Source organism: Odocoileus virginianus, chromosome 10 (assembly GCF_023699985.2).
Source record: "Odocoileus virginianus isolate 20LAN1187 ecotype Illinois chromosome 10, Ovbor_1.2, whole genome shotgun sequence".
NCBI lineage: Eukaryota > Metazoa > Chordata > Mammalia > Artiodactyla > Cervidae > Odocoileus > Odocoileus virginianus.
Genome location: NC_069683.1, coordinates 23972953 through 23999513, shown reverse-complemented (window position 1 = coordinate 23999513; position 26561 = coordinate 23972953). Strand labels below are relative to the sequence as shown.

At 41.3% G+C, this 26561-nt stretch overlaps 1 protein-coding gene across 1 annotated transcript in view; it reads left to right on the top strand.

Annotated features, from left to right (window-relative positions):
* Positions 1-26561, top strand: part of CAT (catalase) — a 35640-nt gene that overhangs the window by 4983 nt on the left and 4096 nt on the right. Inside the window, exons 2-10 of the mRNA XM_070473193.1 lie at positions 8274-8445; positions 9648-9758; positions 10801-10931; positions 11382-11486; positions 12058-12183; positions 16431-16622; positions 17086-17238; positions 20874-21012; positions 23657-23787. Coding sequence (XP_070329294.1) covers positions 8274-8445; positions 9648-9758; positions 10801-10931; positions 11382-11486; positions 12058-12183; positions 16431-16622; positions 17086-17238; positions 20874-21012; positions 23657-23787 — 1260 coding nt within the window. The remainder of the gene's footprint in view (positions 1-8273; positions 8446-9647; positions 9759-10800; positions 10932-11381; positions 11487-12057; positions 12184-16430; positions 16623-17085; positions 17239-20873; positions 21013-23656; positions 23788-26561) is intronic.

Sequence of the window (26561 nt, the reverse complement as noted above, 5' to 3'; positions counted from 1 at the left end):
TCATTTCTTGTGGAAACCACCTTTTCTGTTCATTTTCTTTCTAGCACTGTGACTGCTGTAGTTTCTACTGCTAAGAGTAAAGGAATCTTTCACTTAGTGGATCAGTCATCCTTCATTTTTTGAGCCTTTCTCTTCTCTTACTCCCTACTTTTTTTTGTTTTTTTTTTTTTTTAAATTAAAGGACTAGAGCAGTTGTTAGTGCTGTCAGACTTATTTAGTAAAGTCATTTTCAAGACAGAGAAAACCTCTTTTTCAGTAGCTCTTCCGTATATTTTCAAGGCTTTATTCTCAGTAGGGTTATTCTAATTGTTTGCTGATTATTGAAAACCAGTAGCAGTGTATTTTGACCATATCTCAAACATAGACAACTCACCAAGAAGAAAATAAAAAAATGTGAGCAGCTACTGGGACATGTTTCCTCTTGTACAGAATAATACAAAAGAACCTTGCTTGAAAAGTAAACATTTCCCATTAGGGTGAGGAAGGAGGTGTGTTCAACCTGTGCTTAGGGGTCCAACCATGTGACCTTGAAGTCTGACATTCATGTTCTTTGTAAAGGCAACTTTTTTTTTTTCCTGGAATAAAAACTGTCCACTAGAATCTAAAAATAAATGATACAAATGAACTTATTTACAAAACAGTAATAGACTCACAGACATAGAAAGCAAATTTATGGTTAACAAAGGGGAAAGTAGTGGGGGAGGGATAAATAGGGAGTTTGGGATTACATATACACACTACTGTAAATAAAACAGGTAACCAACAAGAACCTACATACAGCATAAGGGAACTATACACAGTATCATGTAATAATGATTAATGGAAAGGAATCTAAAATATCTATCTGGATCACTTTCTATATACCTGAAACTAACACAACACTGTAAATCAGCTGTTTCAATAAATTTTGTTTTTTAAAAAAAACAGCTGATAGAGCTCATCCAGACCTACTTAAAAAAAAAAAAAGTGATTACTGATGAAGTTGGATTAATATCTACAAAAAAGAACAAAAAAACTACCCACCAGTTGTCTTCCCTGGGATCCTTGGAATCATTTTTTAATTTTCTTTAGGCATTTGCTCCCTCTGCCTTCACAGGGTTCACTTTGACACCAATGGACTTGTTTGTGAAAGTCGCTCAGTCTTGTCTGACTCCTTGCGACTCCATGGTCTGTCTATAGAATTCTCCAGGCAAGAATACTGGAGTGGGCTGCCATTCCCTTCTCCAGGGGATCTTCCTGACCCAAGGATCGAACCCAGGTCTCCTGAATTGCAGGTAGATTCTTTACCATCTGAGCTACCAGGGAAGGGCAATTCTTTGCTTGCCTGTGAGATCTCATTGTTCCTTGTCCAGTGCATTGTTGTCAGCCTAAGGCCATATTCCATAGCAGTTAGCACAGTGTTGAGATGCCTGTTGTCACTCTCGATGACACTTCAGTATACTTTGTTTAGTACCAACAGGGCCCATTTGGTTCTTAATGAAGAACACATTATTTTTTCTTAGATTTATTGAATTTCATTTTTTCCCATTATAATTTTTTATCGAATGGCACTTCTAGAAGTGGCTGGTATAGAATAACTTAGACAATGAGTAAAGTAGGACAAGAACTTATTCTTGCCTCTTGCACGTAGAATGACCAACAGTTCTTGACTTACACTGAGGCACCTGGTGGCTTAATCATGGTGAAGTCAGCTTACACGATGAAGTATATCCTGGTGATGAAGTCGCCACTTGGAGCCCAGAAAGCATAGTTTTTAGTCTTTAAGGCAGTCAGAAACGTTTCCCAGTGTTGTGAGTTCACTGATTTTTGTGCTAGAGAACCCCCTCAGTGTGATGTGATATTGAGGTGAGTCACTCTCTAATGCTTCTGATGTTTTAAGACAAAAAAAACCCCACATCCTATTGAATTCAGAATTTAGGAGTAAATGACCTGCATGGAAGTTAGGATTCTCCATGTTTTCTAGTGACAATAAGCCCTCTCTGGGCAGGAGCCTGTGGCTCAGTAAAAAATCTGCCTGCAATGCAGGAGACATGGGTTCGATTCATGGGTTGGGAAGATCCCCTGGAGAAGGGAATGGCAGCCCACTCCAGTGTTCTTGGAAAATCCCGTGAACAGCCTGATGGGCTGCCATCTGCAGGGTTGAAAGAGTCGGAGACGACTTAGTGACTAAATCACCAACAGGAAGAAGCCAGCGTTAATCAGCTGGTCAGTTGTATATTTTGAGTACAGTACTGAACTTGCCTGTTTGTCTTGACCGAATGTGTTGATGTAGAAGAGTATTTAACACAGAGCCTGCCCAGGGTAACCACTCATGTGTGATGCAGCCCTCTATTTCTGTCCCTTGTTTCAACTTCTCCCTTGTTTCTTTTCTACAACATTGCTCTTTGATTCTTCATGGAAAAACAGAAAAACGAAAAACAACCCACACTTTATATTGTGGAAAATTTCAAACCAGAGCTGAACAGGAAAGATGGTATAATGAAGCTCCAAGCTTTTGTCTGTCAGCTTCAATAATGAATTCTGGTCCCACCGACTCTCCCCGCTAACAAACTCCCCTACAGAACAGCAGTTCATGGGAGTTGCCACGACTTGCTGGGCGAGTCAGGCATGTCTTGGTGTGGCTCCAATGGGAGAGGACTCTTGGAAGCTTCTGCTGGTTTCCTGTGACTTAAGGAGCCTTTTCTCCTTGCTTATTTTGTTTCGTATCTAAATGCCGTAATAAATTATGGCCCGAGGATAGCTAGATGCTTAGTTCTGTGAGTTCTAGAGAATCACCCAGGGGAGGTCTTGAGGATCCCTGACATTGTCTATCTCTCTCTTTTTTTTTTTTTAACACTTTGTTCAAATCTAGATGCAAATAAGGTTCACACATGGCATTGATTGACATGTCTCTTAAGTCCATCTGTCTCTTCCTTAGGGTGGTTTTAAATGAAGTTTACAGTGGTTTAGTGAATCAGTGAGGGGTCAAGCTTTACGATCAAAAAGGGTTCAACTTGAGGCTTGACCGCTGGGCAGGTTACCTCACCTCCCTCCCCTTTGGTTTCCCATATTGAAAATGGGATAATAATTCTCCTTACCTTGCAGTATTGCTGTGAGAATAATTTATATAAAACTAACACATGTCAGTTACCCAGCCTGTAGGATATGTGCAGGAGATGTGAGCTGTGCTGTTCTGAGAGGCGCTGTAGTGTGCGCTGTAGATTTGGGTGCTTGAGCCAGTCTGCTTGGGTTCAAACTCTGCTTCTGCCCCATTGTAGGTGGGTAACTTTGAGCCGGTTGTATAACTTCTCCATGCCTCAGTTTCCTCTGCTATATAGTGGAGATTATCACAGTCCTTACCTTGGAGAGGTGGACTAAATGTGATAACCTGAGTAGAGTGTAGAACAGTGCCCGCAGAGTGTCTAGTAAGGCCTTTCACACCTAAACAGAGAGAGGCAAGGAAAGAATTAGTGGGATGACAGGAGATGCAGGCATCATCTTCATTATAAGCTGAGGCTTAGCTGGAGAATGTGGCTTAGGAGTTTTGGCAAAGAGGGCCTGCTGAGACTGTTCCCCTGATTTGAATTTATTTACACCCTGTGTTTAGGCAACTCTGGAGACTACCAGAGGGGTAGATGATGCATGTGGCCACTGGCTTCCAAAGGGAAGAGCGTGGGGCCCTGTGTAGGCCTGGGTCCCTTTCCCAAACTGCCCCACAAGGGGAAGTCTTCCCCACTTCCGTGCACCAGGGCAGGAGGCCTGGAACACCACCCTACGGTCACCCCAACTCCCCCCACCAGGAAGCTCGAAGACCAAGGCAGTCTTTGGTTTTCTGAACGGGGTGCATTGTAGGCAGTGATTTGCTAGAAAATGCTAGGTATAGCAAATGCTGTACTGATCTCTGAGAATATAAAGCTGACATTATGACTATTGGGATTGAAAGCTGGGGACAGTTTATATGACCCCTCTTTTTCAATTTAAAAAAAGAAACCTATGATAATTAGCGAATTCTTGGAAATTCTGTGAGCAGAGGGCGCTTAGCAGGGGCAACTGTGTTGACAAAATATTTCACCAGAGAAAGCCATCTTGACCCCTCCCAGGAAAATTTCTTCATCCTGTCTTAGTTTGAGCCAAAAAATACAAACAGCAAAGCCGAAGTGGAATTTCACTTTAATCTTGAGCCTGTCTCTCTAATCATGGTGCTGGCCTTTAAACCAGGCCGAAGCACTTCTTGCCGATTGCTGCAGCAGTTTTTATGACAAGGTTCTTTAATGGTTTCCCACCAGAATTTGAAGTTACAGGACTTCCCTGGTGGTCCAGTGGTTAGGAATCCACCTGCCAAGACAGGGGATGTGGCTTCCATCCCTCATCCAGGAAGATTCTATATGCAATGAGGCAGATAAGCCTGTGTGTCACCACTCCTGAAGTCTGAACGCCTAGAGACCTTTCTCTGCACCTAGAGAAGCCTACGTGGCCCCCACTTGCCACAGCTAGAGAAAGGCCCTGCACAACAGTGAAAACCCAGCATCACCTAAAATAAAAATAAATAAAAAATAAGAAAAGAATTTGAAGCTATAAGTTCAGATATTTCCCTTTTGTCTTTTGGAGGGAAGGTGCAGGGAGACGTATAGGCCCTTGTTACCTCCTCCTCCTTTTTAGAAATAATCTTTCTTGGCCATTTCACAGCGGTCCATAGTTTAATTCATTCCCTTGTTGCATCCTCAGCCTTGGTTGTGCACTTGTGGCAGGGCTTTAGATGCAGAAAGAGTATACCGTCTTGAGAGAAAAAACCATAAAGCACTAAGGCGATGAGACTATCGGTTCTGTGGGGCACAGGAGGATGCCCTTGGCCCAGCTTGTGGGGTGCCATGGGCGGGGCAGGAAGAGCGGTCCAGGAGAAGCATGTACAATTGTCATGAAGAATTGGCAGCCAGAAAGATGTTAAACACATCAACAGGTACTGATGCTGCTTTCCCAGAGCGGGAGCTCTTAGAATTACCTAGCAACAGAAGAGCTCTTCTGTCCTTGAAAAAATTCGAGTTCTAAAGTGATCTTGCACTGAGTTAAACAAAACAGGCCCTTCCCTGGCAGTCCAGTGGTTAAGACTCCTTGCTTCTGATGCAGGGGGCACAGGTTCAGTCCCTGTTGGGGAACTGAGATGCCACATGTCACAGGGAGTGGCCAAAAAATTGAAAAAAAAAACAACCCTATAACCAGTGAGTTGGCAGACACATCTTTGCCCTTCCATACTTTCACGTGTGCTGCCACCCAGAAATCTGCGTAAAGTTAAATAATCTGAGCAGAGCATGTGACATCAACCACTAAACAGGTAATAACATTCATCTCACGGGTTGTTGGGAGGCTTGAATGAAGATAGCTAGAAAAAAAAAGCCTTGCATGTGGCAAGTGCTCGAGCAGTGGTAGTTACAAAGGGAAATGAGAAACTAGGTACAGTTCCATCAGCTGTATTGATTCTGTGAGTTTGTCCTTTCTGCTTAGCTTTGGACCAGCGGTAACCACCCTCCATCATATCCCTAGAGAAAGCCCAGAACTTGCGTCACAGGATGTTGTTTCTTTTGTTTGATGCTTGTGAAAAACAGGGGCACAGGCTACAGGGTGTGGTTATATTATGGTTTTACTGGCACTCACTGTCCTCAGGAGGCCTCTGTCTACCCTCTTCCGAGTGGGCAGACCTCTCCCCTTGTGTGTGCAGGTCACAGGGACACATCCTGCCAGGCTTTGTGGTCTCTGGGGACCGGGAGGACAGGGACCATGGCTGGTGAATGAATGACTTGAAATGAGTCACCTGAGGGGCCCTTGTGCTAAATCCACTCCCCTACTGGTCCGCCCCTACCATCCAGCCTGCAGAGGGGTCCGCCTTGGGACTGTTGAACTTCTGATGTGACCCAGGTGCGCTGTGGCTGCTTTTTATTGTCCTTGACCGACAGACAAGCTCCCACTTATTTTTCCCTCCTGCCCTGTCTTTCCCGGCCTCTGGCTGAAGTCCGCTGACCCGTTGCTCTCGTCACCACTGCCAGACGGTTGCTGCCTCTGCCATTGGTAGGCTTTTCATTTTTCGTCTCTTTTTCCTTTACCACTCCCCTCCCCTGTCATCACCTCCGCCTTTCTCAGCACGTGTGGGGAGTGGCTTCATCTGACCGTGCTTGTCTAAACAGGTACCATCTTCCAGGTCTTGATGTTCTGGGACATTTTTGTCATTGCCTGTAGCCCAGGAGGGCTGGTTTTCACTGCTTTCTACTTCAAGTTCAGTTCAGTTCAGTCGTTCAATCATGTCCAACTGTTTGCAGCCCCACGAATTGCAGCATGCCAGGCTTCCCTGTCCATCACCAACTCCAGGAGCTTGCTCAAACTCATGTCCATCGGGTCGGTGACGCCATCCAACCATCTCATCCTCTGTCCTCCCCTTCTCCTGCCTTCAGTCTTTCCTAGCATCAGGTTCAAAATTATTCTAAATGTTTGAGGATGCTGGAAGTTTGATTTAAACAAAAATCAAAACAAATTATATCTATTCTGGGGTTAATTACAGTGCTCACTGCATGGAACTGGCTTTTTTTCAGAAATGACTTTTAAAATTTTGTTTTTGATGGTCCATTTCCCAGCTTCACTTTATTTAGTAAAGCTTCATTGCGTTAATTCTCTGTTAATTCTCACCATCTCAGTGAATATGCTGTGTCCTTCGTTTCATCTAGTGATACTCTGTCTTTGTTTAAATTCAATATCTCTTTTTTGATTGCCCCAAACACCACCTGAAGTCAGGGGACTTCTCCTCCCTGATCTTTGACTGTGGCCTCCATTCTGTCTTGCTGACTGTTGAAGCTTTTCCTGCCACACTTGTTTTAAAGACAAATTGCATATCCATTGGCTTGGAAAGGTGTTAAAATGAGAGGACAGTTGATCTGTTAGACCAGGGAATTAGAAGAGATGCTGAATGTTAGTGAATGAAACCTAGGTTTCATTTCTCGGGGGGCTGGATATCATGGAGGAGATTCCTACATTGGGTGGGCAGGAGGCCCAGTGATGGCAACGTTCCAGCATGGCCACACTCAGATTCCATGACTCACTGTTACAAGGAGAGACCACCTCGTTCTTCAGTCCTTCAGCTCGCTCATCCCCCTCATCCCGCTGGCTCTGCACGTGCCTCCTCTGGGTGTAGTTTTTATTCTTGACTTATCACCCTGACCTGGTCCTGAGGAGGAGTCTTGTGATATGGTCTCGTTAGTTTCTCAGCAGCAGCACCTTCCTATTAGGGATGCAAAGATGGAAATGACCCTCTGACCTGTTTACCATTCCTTTCACCGAGCTTGGTGTCCTCTCACATACTCTTCTCCTTTTCTCCTTTATGGGAAGTCCCCCCGCCGCCCGACACTAGCCCACCTCCTCTGCCATTTTTTATTTTCTGTAGATGAAAAATTGACTAACTTGCTAGTAGTCAGGGGAGGGTTGGGGAAGGTTGTGGGAGAGGCAGTTGGCCGCTGTCAAAAGCAGCATGTGACCACGGAGAAAGATGAAGCTGCCCGGGATCATGTGAGGCTTAAAAATACTGCTCCCATCAGAGAAGGGACAGCTGAAGGGCTCCTGATATAACAGAAATGGGAAAATTGGGTGGATCTCATTTTTAATTACAGTAAAACAACCTATCTCATCTCATAGACATTTGGCATCTTTAGAAAATTAATACTGTAATCCATCTTACCAGTAACTGTTTATTTTCGGTGATGACAAAAGCTGCTGACTGTTTTTGGAATTGAGAAGAGATGCTGCGGATGGCTGGTACAGACTGCTTGAGAGAAATGAGTGCACTGTACAGGGTGACTCACCTTGATGTGTCCAGTGGTCAGGAAGCATTTGGAAAATCTGTGTAAGGCAGGTGGATGCATAGCTTCCCCAGGGACCATCTCTCATTATGAGTTTGGACATTCCGTGTTAAATGCATATGACATATAATCCCTTTTAGGGGGATCTCTACCTGGGGTTTCCTGTGTGGATGCTGGTGGCTATACCTGGAACAGAGGGGGAGCAGGTTGGTGAATAATCTAGACATCGTCCTGCTCCTGAGAGCAGATTTCTTAGCATTTCTTAGGATTTCTGCAACCCAGTTATAAACTTCAGGCAACGGCATATTTTGTAAGACTTCAGTACTTTTCACACAGGAAATTTAAGAAGAGTTTGAGTAGAAGATGTAAAGATGCAAAATGATATGCCCTGTGACAGTGGAAATGGAGAGTGTGATGGTATTGACTTTCTTGCACTCTTTTCCTCTCATGTTCACTTAGAAACCTGATGTCCTGACCACTGGAGGTGGTAATCCAGTAGGAGACAAACTCAATATTCTTACGGTAGGGCCCCGAGGGCCCCTTCTTGTTCAGGATGTGGTTTTCACTGACGAAATGGCTCACTTTGACCGGGAGAGAATTCCTGAGAGAGTTGTGCACGCCAAAGGAGCGGGTGAGACCTGTGTTCATTTGCTGTGAAAGAACTGTTTCATAACACCTGGGTTAAAAATTACTTCTCAAAGGATCAGAGTTCCTTTAAGAGAAGTGCCAAATTTCCATTCGTTGGAGAAAGGCAAAAATGTCCGTCAATAGAGAGTCAGTAATTAAATGATGGTTATTTCCCTGGATTGTACCTTCCATGTAAAATACTTAATTTTGCTGAAAACAAAAGTAATCTTCCTTTTAGTCCATTATGCAGTTTAGTAAAGAATGAAAAATATGGATATACAGACATAGACATACTATAATTATAACTGGATTAAGATGGTGCACCTAACTGGATAAATACTGGAATTAACTGCAAAGTCAATGACAGTTGTGTAAATGTGCTGGGTTTGTAGTGGTTTTTCCATTTTGTCCAAAGCTTCTGTAAAACTTTTATCTTGCTTTTATTACAGAAACAAAAGATGTAGATGGTATTTAAAAGAAAGCTAAAAACTCAAAAGGAGGGACTTCCCTGGCAGTCCAGTAGTTAGGACTCCAAGCTTTCAATGCAGGAGGTCTGGGTTCCATCCCTGGTTGGGGAGCCAAGATCTCAAATGCCACATGACATAGCCGATAAATAAATAAATTACTTAAAAATTGTGAATCTTAAAAAAAAAAACACAAAAAACAACTCAAGAGGAAAAACCAAGTTTGATAGAAAGGAAGTTTTGTTGGACTCCCCTCTAGGACGTCTCAGTTTCTTTATTTCCTCTTCTACCTCCTGCAGCTTGTTTTGTGGGGCTGTCCCGTCATGACTTTGATACACTGTTCAGTTTGTTGTTTGGCTGTGTGGCGAGCTTGCTGAGCGCACAGCCTTTCTGTGTGTTTTCTCCTCCTCTCCGCTCTGTGCTTCCTCTCCTTGGTCCTCCTTGGACCTGAGGGCGTCTCAGACCCTGTGTCCTCCTGGCAGCCCTGACTAGTTCCTCCTGGCTCCGCTCCACTCCTCTTTGGCTCCGGCTCTGGAGCTCTCAGCTTAGCCCTGAGTGATGTAGGGCTTTGCATTTTGCTCTCATCATTTTATGTTTGGCGATCTCCCCTTCTCCCATCATTGGAAGCTCCCAGAAGGCCAGTGCTAAGTCACCGGTTTCTCTTGTCACCCAGATCCCTATTGAGGGCTTGGCAACCTGAGTGATAGTCTTGTGATGCCCATTTCGGTGGCTTTCTCCGTAGGGGCTTTTGGCTACTTCGAGGTCACACATGACATCACCAGATACTCCAAGGCGAAGGTGTTTGAGCACGTGGGAAAGAGGACACCCATTGCAGTTCGCTTCTCCACTGTTGGTAAGTGGGTCTCTTTGCATTACTGGTGTTGCTTGACTCAACCCTGTATTTTATCTGAGGCATTTATAGCTTAGTTCCCGGAAAAAACTTGCTAGACAATAGGAAACAAGCAGTTCTCCAAAGTATAGCAACATTTTAGAGTAGAAAAAATATTTTAAGACATGTAGAAAGCTACTTATATTTCTGTTTGTTGAGAGGTCTTAGGAAATCACACACGCAGAGCTCACGCCTGCAACTCTGTGACATTTGGAAAGAGTTTTTCGTGTGAGTGGTTGCCTCAAACGGAACATGAAGTGGCAGTCTTACTCAATAGCCATGAGAACAACTGCCCTTTATTGAGGGTTAACTGTGCCATCCATGGTTAGTGTTGTACTGATACTGCTTATAATCTGTAGATGTATTAATGCTTTGCATGGTGGGGTTATTTCTGTTTCTGAGAGAGTGATTTTTCTCATGTTACAGAGCTGGTCAGAGTGAGAGCTATCAAATTGCATCTCAGCACACCACAATGCCTGATTAATTCTGCCTCTGCATTAGTCTGTGTTTGTGCATTTTTATAATACTGTGAAATGCAAAAGGAAATGAAATTAAGGATAAAAATTTTTGTCTTGACTCATTTTCTTAATATTAACCTCATAATTTTAACAACTTGCTTATTCTTTGTTCACTGCCTTAATCTTCATAATTATTCTCTTTCCTTATTTTACTTCAATTTTTAATTACCTGTTTGAACAAAGCTATCTTCGCTTATTTTAATTTAAATTTTAATTACCTGTTTGAACAAAGTTATCTTATTACATTAAATGGATAATCTTTTCAGCTGTTATTATATATACTTTCTAATTTCTCTCAGCTAATTTCTTTGTTTACTTTTTCAGTCAAAATTAGCTGGTGGGTAGTAGAAATAATAACCCAGGCACTTAAATACCTAATGTACTTCTAGAAGTTGGGAAGGATAGATCCCAGTGTTTTTATGACTTGAGGCTTCCTGGATGCAGAGTACTGTAGTGGAGGCTTGATTTTCCCCGTTTGAATCTTCTAGCTGGAGAATCGGGCTCAGCTGACACAGTGCGTGACCCTCGTGGCTTTGCAGTGAAATTTTACACTGAAGATGGTAATTGGGATCTTGTTGGAAATAACACCCCTATTTTCTTCATCAGGGATGCCCTATTGGTAGGTGATGAATTATTTCACACCCTGCAGATATTTGTTGATTTAAATTGACTTCAAATACTCCATATAGATTGGCATTTGAGGGAAAGCAGAAAGAAGGGAACATGGATTGGGATTGGCTGGATTGCCTTTTACATTTTTTTCTGTTTTTTCTTTTTTTATAAGGTCAGATTACGACAATTATCATTAGTCTTAGTTGGGCATTTTGGGGTTCACTGACTTGATGGGAATGATCCAGTTTTCCTTACAGCACTTGGAAAAATGAATAAAAAGAGGCAGTCTGCTCAAAAACGTGTAGAGAGTCAATTTCATTTTAGGGTTTTACAGCTTAAAAATTTAAAATTGTAGTGTTCAAAATGATAATCTGTAAACCTAACAATAGGCAATGTATGACACCATAATTCCTGTAAACTTAATTTTTGGATTTTTTCCCTCTCTTTTTCCATTTAGTTTCCGTCCTTTATCCACAGCCAGAAGAGAAACCCTCAAACACACCTGAAGGATCCGGACATGGTCTGGGACTTCTGGAGCCTGCGTCCTGAGTCTCTGCATCAGGTGGGAAGGCCTCTTTTTTTCACTATGTCGCCGGATAAGGAACTGTTAATTATGCCTCATATAGTTTTCTCCAGTTTTGGATATTTTATTAGAATTGATTTTTGACTTTCTTTTGGGGAGCCTTCCTCAGATTTCTTGGTCCTTGAAGAGTTTTATAATGACATTTTCATCTTTCCCCATTCATGGACCTTACCTGATACTAGAACCATTATCAATTGATATTTAACAGTATTAAGGATTAAAGTTTCTTGTAGGAAGTCTCTTTGTATTAGGGAAATGAGGGGAAAGTAGTACCAAACAAATTTTCTGTTAAATTAGAATGTGAACAAGTCAGGCTAGTTTTCAGATTTGTTTTAGCTTTTCTGTATAGAATTTTGAGTCAGGACATTAGTGACTTATGTTTAATCTTTCTGCTTTAAAATCTGTTTGATATTTTTTTCAAATGGCAACCCTTCCTGTGAGCTGATATGTTCATGTCATTAAGAGATCTTTCTGGAAACTTAGGACTGTCTTAAAATTATGTTTTTGATTTAAACTGAATAATTTGACCCTTGATTTTTCTGTTCCTTAGGTTTCCTTCCTGTTCAGTGATCGAGGGATTCCAGATGGACACAGGCACATGAATGGATATGGATCGCATACTTTCAAGCTGGTTAATGCAGATGGAGAGGCAGTTTATTGCAAATTCCATTATAAGGTACAGATCACCTTTGGAGAAGGGGGTGGAAGGCTCCTACCACCCACGTCTCCTTGCTTCTCCTGAGGATTGGGCAAGGATCAAGGCCTGGCCTTCTCCACCTTCCCCTTACCTCCACCCCCAAGAATGACAAGTATTGATCTGGTTGATTAGGACTGTGATTATCTTATTGGCCACTGCCTGAGTAAACACTCAGGCTACCCAGTTAGAACAAGGTAGTCTCTCTTTGGTCTCTTCATGTGGCTGAGGGTCTGAGCAGACAGATGCTATCGTAGTCAGGCTTTTTCTTTCTGGACCCTGGGAGCTCTGCCATAAATATTTGGGCAGGTGCTCATTTTGTGCTGGCTCTCTAGTTTAACATTTCTGGTGCTGGCAGGTGCATACTGATCTATATATATTTTTTTCCCCTGGAGAAGGAAGATCTAAGGTTTTAGATCAAAGATAAAGAGAGAATAGAGGCCTCCAAGCTAGGTAAAAGGAAATTCCTCCCTGGTTTAGCCTAGAGTTCTTTGTTGGAGTTTAGAGTCAGGTGTTAGCAAATAGTCAGGTATTACGTTTTTGCTTTACCTTTCCTAGCCCTGAGTACATTGTTCTGAGTACAGATACTTTTGGGGTCCAGGAGGGCTTTAAGACAGAATTGGGACATTCTTGTTTGTAATAGCAATCTCTTTCTAATTTTCAACATCTGATGCTGTCTTTTCAAAAATATTTCTCCTCACTTTTAAATTCATCCATCTATTTTTTTTTAAAGGATTTATTGTGAACACCACACATAAAAAAATCAGTTACAAATTTCAGGGAACAAAAATTGTTTTTTTCTTTCATAAATGAGGTTTTTATTGGTTGTTTTGAGGATTAGTACACAGACATTTCAATTTGTACACAATTGTAACATATGTACCAAAAATCTAAAAAAATCATGTAGTTGTGATTCTTTTCTAAATGTTTCAGTGATTTTCTGGCTTAAAATTTGGAGGCAAATTTTCCTTAATGGGATGTCAAGTACCAATATCTTCAAATGTTAATATGCTGTTATATCATAAGTCCCACTAATTCACAATTTAATATCATATACTACATACTTGAATTTTCAGTCATTCACGTTAACAAAGTTACTGGGAAAACTGGACTTCCACAACCAAAGATGTTATAGGGTGCATAGGATTCTGACAAGGAGAGCCAAGATCAAGGAGTGGTTTGCTTTATTTAGGGAATAGTTCTACCAGAAACAACATAGGAGAGGTGATTTAAAGTGTTCAAGACATTAAGTGCTCAACTAACTCCAAAGGGCTATATAGTATGCTTTGCATTATAGGATAGAAAAGCTATCCCCATTTATGGAGTTGTTAAGCTGACACCCAAGACAATCAAAGCCTCCCATATTCAGTACCCCACTATTTTCTGGTTGTACCAAAAAAATAACCAACCAGCAAATGATCTTATTTTTTTTTTAAAAAAGCATTTACACTTAAAAAAATTGGATGAGGTGGGATACTTTCCTCTTTTTTTTTTTTTAAATATCTATTTACTTCTTTGGCTGTGCTGGGTCTTTGTTGTGGCACATGGGCCCACTAGTTGTGGCAGATGGACTTAGTTGCCCCACAGCATGTGGGATCTTAGTTCCCCGATCAAGGATTGAACCCACATCCCCTGCATTGTGAGGTGAATTCTTAAATACTGGACCACCAGGGAAGTCCCAAGATTCCCTCCTTCTTAAAAGTATTTCTAAAGCTACTAAGAAACTTGCATTTACCAAATAGTTGATTAAAAAAAAATCCCTCTGGATTGTACAAGAAGGGAGACAGGGACCACTGATAGGACTGGATGTGTGATATTAATCAGACTTGGCTTCTCTCTCTCCTGCTGCATCAGAGGCTGGGCTGTCCTCATTTTTTAGTGTCTCCGTTTTCTGCAGGTAAATCATCATCTTTAGTTTCTGGGTTAGCCACTTTGTCCTGTTTTCCCTTTGCTCCTCCCCGTTAGCCTTTTGTTGGCACGTTTTTGTCTGAAGATTTATCCTTTTCTGCTGCCTTTTGGGGCTTCATTTCCACTCTTGCAGGAGCAGGTTTAGCTGACAGCCTTGCAGATCTCTTGGGCTCCTCATTCTCCCCACTGCTCCCCAGCTTCTGAGCTGACCTTCCTCATGGCAGCAGTGGGAGCTGGGGAGGTGTGCTGCTCCTCCAGCCCAAAATTTCTGGTTTTTTTTTTTTTTTTCATTTGCTTTCATACAGTCAGATCATATCAGTTACTTTGGGGGGAATATTTTGAGAATCTTTTAATTGAGGTATTTCACGGGTTCTCTTTAGTATGACTTTGATGTTGGTTAGAATAAGTAATATTGCCAGAGAACTCTAGAAGGTTATTTTAAAAACCTCTGGTTGCTTAAGAACTTGTTTCCAAATACTGCTGCTAAAATAAGCAGACAGAAGTGGACTCATGACATATATAGGCTCCCACTTAATGATATCCCAAGGATCTATTTTCTTCTGTCCTATTTAACCATTATCTGAACAGCTTAAGTGGGTGTATCAAACAGGAAAACTGTCATCCCTGTTTATATTTATGACTTGGATCTATAACCTTTGGCAAGGAACAGTTACAAGAAACGGTTAACCCATTGGCTTGTAATTGCCGAAAGAAGAAGCGTAGTGTCACTTTGAGCAAGACTAAGTGATTGTATCTGGGACAACTAGTGTGGTCGTGGCTTTGCAGTTAGAACAATCTGAACTCCCATCTTCTTTCTTCTAGATAATTGTCTCTTGGCCCATTATTAAAGGTTCTTTGAGCTCCAGTTTAGTCATGGTGAAATTGGGTAATAGTGCCAGCTGTCAGTGGCCTTGGAAAGATTGGGTTGCTTACGGGTCTGTTCAGCTGAGGGCTCTGAGGTAGCATGGGATCTAATAGATTCATCAGTTTGGATTGTTCTGACCTAAGGTCATGTTTTTCTAAACCCAGGGGATTCATTTAAAATCAGAAAGGTATTGCAATAATATTGTACAATTTAGTGTATTAGCTGGGTGATCTGCAGATGGTGACTTCCATTTTCTAATTCTGAAGATAGAACAGGCTGAAAAAAATCTTGCCACTTGGCTAGAGAGAGCTGGGATTTCCATGGTAGACATTGGCCAGCCTTCTAGAAGTGACTTTCGCAAAGGAAATATTTACGTGGTATCTGACTTGTTGGAGATCTTTCAAAATAAGATAGCGGTGGGAACTGTATTAAAGAGCAGGATGGGATGATAATAGGAGCTCTGGTGAAAGTGCCTTAACGTCTTTGGGTCTTAATGGCTTGTTTGAAAGTCAGAATATTAATACTGTTGGGTTGACCGAAAAGTTCAGTTGGGTTCATCTTATGGAAAGACTTGAATGAACTTTATGGCCAGCCCAGTACTTTCGGTTGCTCATAGTTGGTGAACTGCTTGAGTGGCTTTACTGAATTTCTTTTCAGCTCTATAAACTGTGATTCTATGATTTCTTTAAAAAAAGTTAAAAAAGGTAGAGAGTTGGGGTAGAGGGATACTAGCTGAGCACAATCTCAGTAGTTGGTTTGAGATATTATAAGACAGGGAATTTAAAAAATTACTTCATGCAAGAAAAGGAGGAAAGTCCTTTAATTTTATTAACCATTTGCTTACTTTTAAAATATATTTTGATTTTCTTTTTTCTCTGATCTGAAATAGCATGAGTATAAACATTCAAATAGTAGCCACTCTGGAAAACAGTTTTGAAATTCCTCAAGAAATTAAACAGAATTACCATATGACCCAACAACTCCATTTATGATATGTACTCAGAGAAATCCACTGACTTGAACACTTTAAAATGGTTAAAATGATAAATTGTATGTTTTGTATACTTTATAGCAAAAATTGTTTTGACTTGTCTGAAGACAGTAATGTAGCATTTTCTATATGAGTGAAACATTGAAAGTGAACTATATGTCAACAATTTAAAAAATTCAAAAAAAAAATTCAAATAATGTGGAATAAATAAAGGGAAAGAAAGACTAATTTTAAATATAAAATGTGTAGACAGATTCCCTGGACGTTGAAAAGAATCAGGATAAGCAAATAGAATTTCTTACTGATCAATTCATACTTGTGTCAGATTTGAAGAGGGGAGTTACTGTTACAAGGAAAATCCAGTCTTTGGATAGTGTCACTCATAATCCCTCAATGAATTACTGATTGAAGTTTGATAACTTTGCCAGTAAGTTTCAGTTTGAGCTTCTTTGTTTTCTCCTGTAGACTGACCAGGGCATCAAAAACCTTTCTGTTGAAGATGCAGCAAGACTTTCCCACGAAGATCCTGACTATGGCCTCCGTGATCTTTTCAATGCCATTGCCACAGGCAACTACCCATCCTGGACTTTATACATCCAGGTCATGACATTTAGGGAGGCAGAAAATTTTCCATTTAATCCATTTGATCTTACCAAGGTGAGTCAGTTAACAACTAGATTGTTTTCTTTTTAAAGTGTCTTCACACCTAATTTAAAAAATTTGTAGTCAAGCGTTTATAAATTGTGTACAGAACAGTTGGTGTCACCTAAGAGTTTCCTAGCCTGTGAATGAGGGCTCACCAGCATCTCCCTTCCAGTTCCTGTCTGATAACTTTACTGAGCTCATCTGGGTGGCCTGATACATTGTTATTAGCAGGGAACAAATTTTGATGAGGTGATGTACTTTTGCCCAGGGAAAATGTCAATATTTACTCCTGTTTACTGTTGCAAAAGATTCAACCAATGCACTCACATTAAGTTCTTACCATTTTATTAGATTCACAATGTTATTTTCACTTATTATCATTGGCTTCATTGTATTTGAAAGCTGATATTTTTATGAGTACTTTAATTTCCTTCTGTTTGTTGTCTGGTAATTGTGAATATGACATTATTTTTAGGTTTGGCCTCACGGCGACTACCCTCTTATCCCAGTTGGTAAACTGGTCTTAAACCGGAACCCAGTTAATTACTTTGCTGAGGTTGAACAGTTGGCTTTTGACCCAAGCAACATGCCGCCCGGCATCGAGCCCAGCCCTGACAAAATGCTCCAGGTAAACCTAGTTGATCAAGAGGTTCTGAGGCAGGAGTGTGTGTACATGCCTGTGTGCCCTTGCATGGGTGCGTGTGCGCACACACACACACACACACACACACACACACACAGAGTGTAATTTGGCTTGATCTTTATATGAAGAATTAACTAGGACATCACTTAAACCTTGGTCTGGGTCTTTAGTTCCTGTGGGACTGAATGAAACATCCTTAAATGAGTGTTAACAGGATAAAACAAATTTCATAGTGAGTCCCTCAATATGGTAACTTTGATATTTAGGCTCTTAATTTAAAAGAAGTTGTAGCAGAAATACCTTAGGTATTTGTGGGATATTCTTTTTCAGTCTGTAATCAGGATGGGGAATACCCTTAATTGGTATTTCTCATGTAAAGAGAAAATGATGGCATGTGTTAAAAGAGACCCAAAGGTGATTTTTACAAGCTCAGTTTATGTTTCCATTGATTAAGGGCAGTGGGTTTTACTGTTTGTTTTGGTAATGTTCCTGCTGCTGCTGCTGCTAAGTCACTTCAGTTGTGTCCGACTCTGTGCGACCCCATAGACAGAAGCCCACCAGGCTTCCCCGTCCCTGGGATTCTCCAGGCAAGGACACTGGAGTGGGCTGCCATTTCCTTCTCCAATGCATGAAAGGAAAAGTGAAAGTGAAGTCGCTCAGTCGTGTCCAACTCTTAGCGACCCCATGGACTGCGGCCTACCAGGCTCCTCCGTCCATAGCATTTTCCAGGCGAGAGTACTGGAGTGGGTTGCTATTGCCTTCTCCGGTAATGTTCCTAGGCATTCAGTATTTTTTCACCTCTTTCCAGTATGTTTTTTCAAGAGTACAAAGAGTAAAACATTCTTATCTGGATCAGAAATTAATGGGGAAATAACTGGCTTAATAATTATTGAGTAAGTCAATTTTTTGTGTTTTTAGACTATGATCATGGTACAAAAGTTAAAGTTTTTACCCAAGATCAGACCACAGTGACTGACGGCTATTTCTTACGTAAGCGTCCAATTCCAATTCAGGTGCCACTGTCCACGGAGGTGAACTAAGTTTCCTTTGTTTTTTTAAAATAGTGATTTTTTTTTGCTTTGACATTGGGAACATTTGAACCTTTTATAGAAAATAAATTTATATTAATTTTTAATTTAATTTGACTGCTGTGAGTTGAATACCTGTCTGCTGATAGATTGTTGTGGCTGCTGTAACAGGAGGCCATACAACAGGGAAGGACTATTGTACTTAGTCAGCCTTTTGATGAGCATTTAGGAATTGTCCAAGGTTTCTTGAGTAGGTTAGTAATAGAGTCTGCGTGGGGCCTTAGGAAGAGTCTTTTGGCAGGAATATGTAGGGTGATGTTGTTGGAGGGTGGCTTGGAAAAGGAGAGCCAGGGAGCAGGGCTTGGAAATTACTCTGATGGGAACTAACGCATGACCAGGTGGTAGTCATTGTACAGTAATGGACAGTGTTTTCAGTTGCCTTTCAACATTATTGTTGAAAGGCAACACATTAAATTTTAAAACTTTGGGATGCGTGGTGAAAAGCACTCAGTAGTATAACGTGAGTCCCAGAGACTGTCCCCTGAGTACCTGGTGATGCAGGGGCAGCCCTTCTTCCCGCCCATGCTTCACAGTTTATCAGGAGTGGAGAAGTTGACTGCTGGAGTGGGAGAGCTTTGCTCTGTTTTCTCACCCCAGCCCAGCAAGGAGCTCGGGCACAGGGCCCTGGGGAAGGCCTTCATTCAAGTTGGGGTCAGGGTGTGGCCTTGCTATATGCGTTTCTCAGCCTTGGCTTGGCAGGTCTCTACCTGCAGGTGGGATGGGGATGCCTTATAAACACAAGGTGACACAAAACCAGAATAAAACAGAGGCTGTATCCAGGAGCTGCTGATGGCTCAGCTGTATCTTCTGTCCCATTGGTATAGTTAGAGCACAGCTTAGTCCGCTTTGGGCAGGAGGAGGCAACCAGCATCCCAACTACAGGTGCTTTTGTTCATGGTTGCATGGCCAGTCATCTGAATATTACTTTATTTTTAATATTTTTAAAGATTTTTTTAAAAATGTGGACCATTTTTGAAGTCTTTATTGAATTTGTTACACTATTGCTTCTGTGTTCTGTTTTGGTTTTTTTGGTCGAGAGGCATATGGGATCTTAATAGCTCCCCAACCAGGGATCGAACCTGCACCCTCTGCATTGGAAGGTGAAGTCTTCACTAGACTGCTGGGGAAGCCCCTGAATATTACTTTAGCCTCATGATTATAGGGAGTAGAGCCACTCAGCCAAGAGCAGATTATGGACGGAACAGCAAGACTGGACTAAGCATGTTGGCCTGAGTGATTTGGTACAAAATAATCACATCAGTGGCCCTGTTCAACTTGATTTGTGTTTTTGCTGGCCCATGGAATTAGTGATATAAGAATATTCTTTCAGGCTTCCCTGGTGGTTCAGTTGGTAAAGAATCTGCCTGTAATGTGGGAAGACCTAGGTTCGAGGCCTGGGTTGGGAAGAAGGGAATGGGTTGGAAGGGAAAGGGTTGGAAGAAGAAGGGAATGGGTACCCACTCCAGTTTTCTTGCCTGGAGAATTCCATGGACACAGGAGCCTGGCAGGCTACAGTCCATGGGATTTCAAAGAGTCAGACATGACTGAAGTGACAGCATACACGCACGCTTGAATATTCTTTCAGATTCAAGGCCAATAATAAAGTCAATTAAAGAAATCTGCTTGTGAGTAGAGCTTTGAATAATGAGAATATTTAAATAATTGGATACTAAGATTTATATGGAGTTAATCATCAAGGTTTTTGTTTCAACACTAATTGAAAGAAATTGCACAACCTCCTGCCTTGGTAAATATGTGATTTAGTTTAGTCTTGATTCAGGGCCTTGTGTCATTGTAGGGCCATCGTCCCATACCATGACTTTCTTTATGTGGTACCTTGTTAATATTTAGAAAGTCTCAGAGCTCACAGTGTATCTGACATAAACCAGGCTGCAACACAAAAGGTGGTTTTTTTTTTTTTTTGAATAATTTCCCGTCCAGTTGGTTTTGGAGAAATCTGCTTCTTTTTGTTAAGAGCAAATGGTTGACCCCTCCCCTGGAGTGAGAGAGTGGGAAGGAATGGAGTTAGTTTATGACTCCAGTTAGTCGGGTTCTAGCAAGTCTGTTTTGCAGTGTAATGTATTCTTGGAAACAAGAAATCATTTTTATTTCTTGCTTATTTTTTAATATTTTGGCTGCATCACTTACCATGTGGGATCCTACTTCCCCAACCAGGGGTCACACCTGTCCCCCTTGCATTGGAGTCTTAACCCCTGGGTTGCCAGGGAAGTCCCCGGAATAAGAAATAATTCAAGCCTGGGCACTAACTTATTGTTTGAGGAAAAAAGGAGTTACGATCGAGGAGAGATGTGAAGATTTGTGGCTCTTTGGCTGCACGATGTGGAAGATTAAGGACTGTTCAGTTAGGGAGCACTCATTTCGTGAGAGAGAAGAAACTTTGGTCTTCAGTGGGCAGACAGTCAGGGCTCTGGGGTCCTTTGTGTTTGACGCTTGCCAGTGAAGTTCATGGGCAGTTTTTCTCTTTTGTCTGTTACTGCGCATTGTCAGCGTCTGTTCCCTTTGTACCCGCAGGGCCGCCTTTTCGCCTATCCTGACACTCACCGCCACCGCCTGGGACCCAACTACCTCCAGATCCCGGTGAACTGTCCCTACCGTGCTCGAGTGGCCAACTACCAACGCGACGGCCCCATGTGCATGATGGACAATCAGGGTACGCCTCAGAAGGTGGCTCGCTCCGAGGGTGCCGGGGGGCGCTGCCGGGCAGGGGTTGGGGCGCCCCGTCAGCCCAGGGGTGTTCAGGCTGCCCAGGGACATGCTGCTTGTGCCCACCACGTATCTCTTGCCCAGCAGTGAAGGTTTCAGCTGCCTGGGGACCCTCTCTACTTTTATCTATTTTATATGTTTTATTGAGAGTTCCCACCTCAGATTTTACTTGCTGTCCATCTGACAGTGAAAGGCAGGGAGAAAGATCTTTCACACTGGCTGTTGGCAGGGTATTATGCAACTTATGGAGCAGGTTTTTTTTTTTTTTTAATTAATTAATTTTATCACTGACATTGATTTTGCTGTGTTTCTTGCCAGTCTTTTCTGAGAATATTTGTTACACATTTAAGATTAGCTTCCCGGGTGGCTCAGATGGTAAAGAGCCTGCCTGCGATGCAGGAGACCTGTGTTCAATCCCTGGGTTGGGAGGATCCCCTGGAGAGGGAAATGGCAACCCACTCCAGTATTCTGGCCTGGAGAATCCCATGGACGGAGGAGCCTGGTTGGCTACAGTCCATGGGATTGCAAAGACTTGGACACGACTGAGCAACTAACACACAAGATTAGCTTATATATAATTTTGTGCCTTGCATTTTGTTATGATTATTATCATTAAGCCTCTTCCAAGTATTCAACAAGTTTACATGTTCACTAACTGAGTGTATTGGGTGGTTGCAGTATTTCTGTGCTCTGAGGCTTAACATGTTCATGTATAATTGCCCAAAGTAATTGATACTTCTCTGTCTGTCTTCTGTGTTTTTATCCTAAAGTGATTTTTTTTTTCACTAATATTCCTTGATTTTTTTTTTGTTGAGACTGGTAGTATTAAGTGAAAGTTGCTCAGTCTTGTCTGACTCTTTGCTACCCCAATGGACTGTGCAGTCCATGGAATTCTCCAGGCCAGAATACTGGAGTGGATAGCCTTTCCATTCTCCAGGGGACCTTCCCAACCCAGGGATTGAACCCAGGTCTCCCGCATCGCAGGTGGATTCTTTACCAACTGAGCTATCAGGGAAGCCCGGCCATATTAAAGTGGTTCATGTATATTTTGGGATGTCATTAATAAGTAATTGCTTTGTGTTTACTGTTCTTGTTTACTATTACAGTGGTGTACATATGAAGAAACTACTTTGACATACCTTTTGCCCAATTTTAAAAGTAGAACGTTTGAACTGTCCCCTTGCAGCTTAATGAAAAAGCTTGATCTTTCACAATAGTCAGTGACTTGAGGCCAACTCCGACTTTGAGTAAAGGTCAGAGCTTATTTGGAACTAAAATTTTAAAGTTACTCAAAGTGGCACAGTTCAAAGAACTAATTCTTAGTACAGAAAATCACTGTGATGGCTCGTTATCAGAGAACTTTGCTTTTCACATGGATGTGGCTGACCTGGAATTAATTTCTTGGGCTGGTAACTGGACTCCATGGGAGTGGTGTCCCTGTCTTCCTATGTGCTTTTGATTCCTTTGTCAGTGTGATGTACAGTGTGATGTATCCACCCAGAATTGTCTATTCCAGCAGGGACCTAGGTAAAATTCTAAACCTAGACTGGTTTGTTCAAACCACTTGCTATGTTTTTTTCAAGCCATCCTTTCTGTTTAGGCAGTGTGTACTCAGATAATGCAAGTTTCTGTTAACATCAGCTGAAGCAGAGTATAGTTGGGAAAATAAACATGCCAAAAGGAAAAAAAAAGCCTTATAATTTATTCCAGAAGTCTTAATACATGTTTTGATTGCATTTGTCATTATTTTTCCTAAGTCCAGAGAAATCAGTGGTGACACATTAGAAATATCAAAGTTAAAAAAAATATTTAAAAAATGTATCTGTAGAGAGAAGCAAAAGTAAAGCTGTTGGGTTGGTTGGCCAAAAAGTTCATTTGGGTTTTTCTGTAAGATGTTAAACGGAGAACCCAAACAAAATTTTCTGGCCAGCCCAATAGAATTAAATAAAGTCGTAGTCAGTAAAGGAAAGATACCCCAAGCATCTTAAACACCTTTAAGAAATAGTGAAGTGGAGTCCTGTGATGGGAATGTAGTATGTGCTGGAATGGAGAAGTCAAAAACTCCAGATTCCGGACCCAGCGCTGACCACGACATCACCCTGCAGCAGTCAGCGAGCATCTCAGGGCTCAGTCCGTGTGTCTGGCGACTGAAAGAGCAGAGCTGGAACTTTGAGCTGCTCCCAGGAATTCTGTGATTCCACGTTTGAACTACACCCAGGCCCAATTGAAACCCTCCAATTTGAAATGTGTCTGTGGGTGTCATCTTCTATGGGGCCAAACCAAACTTATATACGTATATTTGTCCTGGTAAGCATCAGAAGATTGTAGAGATGGGGCCATCTGAGTGTTCAAAGGGAACTTGAGATGTCTCCTGTGTAGACGCAGAGGGAGACGGACATGCGAGCAGATGACAGTGTTCTCTAAGAATCTGGGTGCTGTTTATAGCTAAATATGGGGAGTTAAAAACAATATGTGCATGGCATCACACACATATATATAATTGTCACTTGAATTTGTTTCTTATTTTGTTGGCTATTTGTAGACTTCATTTTTCATCTCCCCAAGTGAATGTATGTGGTTTTCCTTTAAAGGTGGGGCTCCCAATTACTACCCCAATAGCTTTAGTGCTCCCGAGCATCAGCCCTCTGCTCTGGAACATAGGACCCACTTTTCCGGGGATGTACAGCGCTTCAACAGTGCCAACGATGACAATGTCACCCAGGTAATGGCTCCTTTGTCTGTTGTGAGAGTTGCTTGGTCCTTCTTCTCAATGTCTGCATATATTCCCCTTTTAAAGTGTCTAATATGTCTCAAATTGAATTCAGGGACAGCATCTTTATTCATAACTCAGTTCCCGTATTAGATGGAGTTGAAAGTAGAGTCTCAGATTATCTCTTTTTTTCATCTGCAGATATCCAGCATTCAGTACTAAATTGTCAGGCATACCCAATGCTTAAGACCTCATATCTGAAAAATCAAGAGGGAGAAAGAAGCAAAACAAAATTGGCAGTAGAAGCAAACCTGCTAGAGATCCAGATAGTGAAATTGTCAGATACAGGTTTTAAAATAACTGCAAATAATATTTTTAGGAAAATAGAAAAGAGATGACAACATGGAGCATTATTGAGAATTTTAATCTATCAAAAAAGAGTTGAGAGAACATCCCTAGCAGTCCAGTAGTTAAGACTCTGCATTTCTACTGCAGGGTGTGTAGGTTCGATCCCTGGTTGGGGAACTAAGATCCCTCAAGCTGTGCAGTGTGGCCAATAAAATTAAATTAAATTTTAAAAATTGAATGGACATACTGAACTGGAAAATGAACAACTAAAGTTAAGCATTTAGTAAATGAGTTTAAAAGGTGATTAAACATAACTGAAGAGAGGATTACTGAACTGGCAGACAGAGCAGTAGATGTTATCAAGACTCACTCATGAAGGGAGAAAAAAAGAACTTCCCTTTGTTATGAGAAACCATTTAGAGATTGAGAATACAGGCCACAGTTTGCTTTCCTCTAAATAACAAACAACACACGTACAGTACATATAAGGAACTTCCACACAGCAATAAGAAAAAGTCAGACAAATGAATATAAAGAAAAATGGGCAAAAGACTTGAATAGGCACTTCACAAAAGAAGTATCCAAATGACTGGAAAACATACAGAAAGGTCATTTATTTCACTAGTCATCAGGAATATACAAAATAAAACTAAAAAGAGGCACTACTACAAATGCACAAGAATGATGAGACTTAAAAAGACTGTGTACCAAGTATTTGTAAAATAAGAAACAGCTCTCACATAAGTGTAAATTGGTTCAAGTGTTTTGGAGACCTGGTTGTCAGTATCCTCTGAAGCTAAACATGTACGTGTCTTTTGACCTAGTAAGTGCACTCTTAAACATAGATTCCAAATAGAAATGTGTACATATGCACAGCAGGAGACAGGTACAACAGTTTGTTCATGTCATCTAAGTGTTCATCAACAAAAGCTTGGATAAATAAACCATAGTATATTCCCACAGTGTACAGCAGCGAAAACTAATGAAGTATTCCAACAAGCAGTAACACAGATGAATCTTACAAACTTGAAATTGAACAATAGAATGAGAATATAGACCACGTGATTCCGTTTGTGTACATTTCCAAGAGAAGTAAAGAGAAACATTTATAATAATAGAAGTAAAACGATTGGGGAGTCAGTTGGAGAAGGGGGACTGGGAGGAGGGGTATGGTAGGGGCATTTCTGAGATGTGAGTGGTGTTCTCTCTTGATCTGGGTGGTTGTGACACATCAGTGTCCCCTGAAAAATCACAGTGAACTTCACACTTATGTTTGGTACCCTTACTGCAGACATATTACACTTAAAAAAAAGTCATTCTCTCATTTTGTGTAGACTATTAAAAATGTCACTTTTTCGTTAGTAGGAATTTGGTCCTGCTCTTAAAGGTCTGTGGTTAAAGTGTTGGAGTGGGTAGATTAGCTCAGCATCCTCATCTGGTTATAGAGTGGAACAGCTGTCTCCTCTGTGGAGTCCATGCCCTCCTATAGCGAGCAGCCGAGCTGTGCGTGATTGGTGGTGGTTAGCCAGGCATGTGCTTTGTTGGGCTTAGTCGCTCAGTCGTGTCCGCCTTTGTCCATGGGATTCTCCAGGCAGAAATACTGGAGTGGGTTGCCGTTTGCTACTCCAGGAGATCTTCCCGGCCCAGGGATCGAACCCAGGTCTCCCAAGTTGCGGGCAGATTCTTTACTATTTGAGTCATTAGAATTTATGATGTGGCCATTCAGACTGGAGTGGGGTGATACCTCATTGTAGTTTTGATCTGTATTTCTCTAATAATTAGCAATGTTCAGCATTTTTTTCCTGTCTGTTGGCCATCCGTATATCTTCTTTAAAGAAATGTCTAATTAGATCTTCCCACATGCAGTACTTTGATTGGATTATGTTAATACCTAAAACTAAAGATTTGTAAACTTTAAGATTTAAAGTTTGCTCAAATTTTAAAAATAGTATTATCTTCTGATGTTTGGTAACTTATAAAAACTGTAAAGTTTTGATATTTTATAAATTTGCTACCTTGGATAATTTGATGTTTTTGGATTTTATAAACATTAGTAGAACAGTACATAGAATAGTGTCTGGTGCATTATAGGTATGTGAGTAATAAATGTTTGCTCAATGAATGAATGAATGAAATGTTGAATAGAGTCAGCGATAACTGAGAAATGGCTGATTTCAGAAATGAGCAGAGGCTGTTAGGACTCATACGTATTACTTTGCTCTAACTTTTGATTTTAACCTTCTCATGTTCATTTTAGAAGTAAACTCAGTAATGTAAGCAAAATACCACTATTAACATCTGTCTTCTCTAAGAAATCTTGGCTTCTGGGTAGCTATGAACCTAATTATGAGTTAGGGTGTGTCCTCTTTGGTTCTTGGTGAACTGAACAGAGGTTGTATTGTGCTCAGCTTGCATTTGATGACAGCACATTCTGTCCT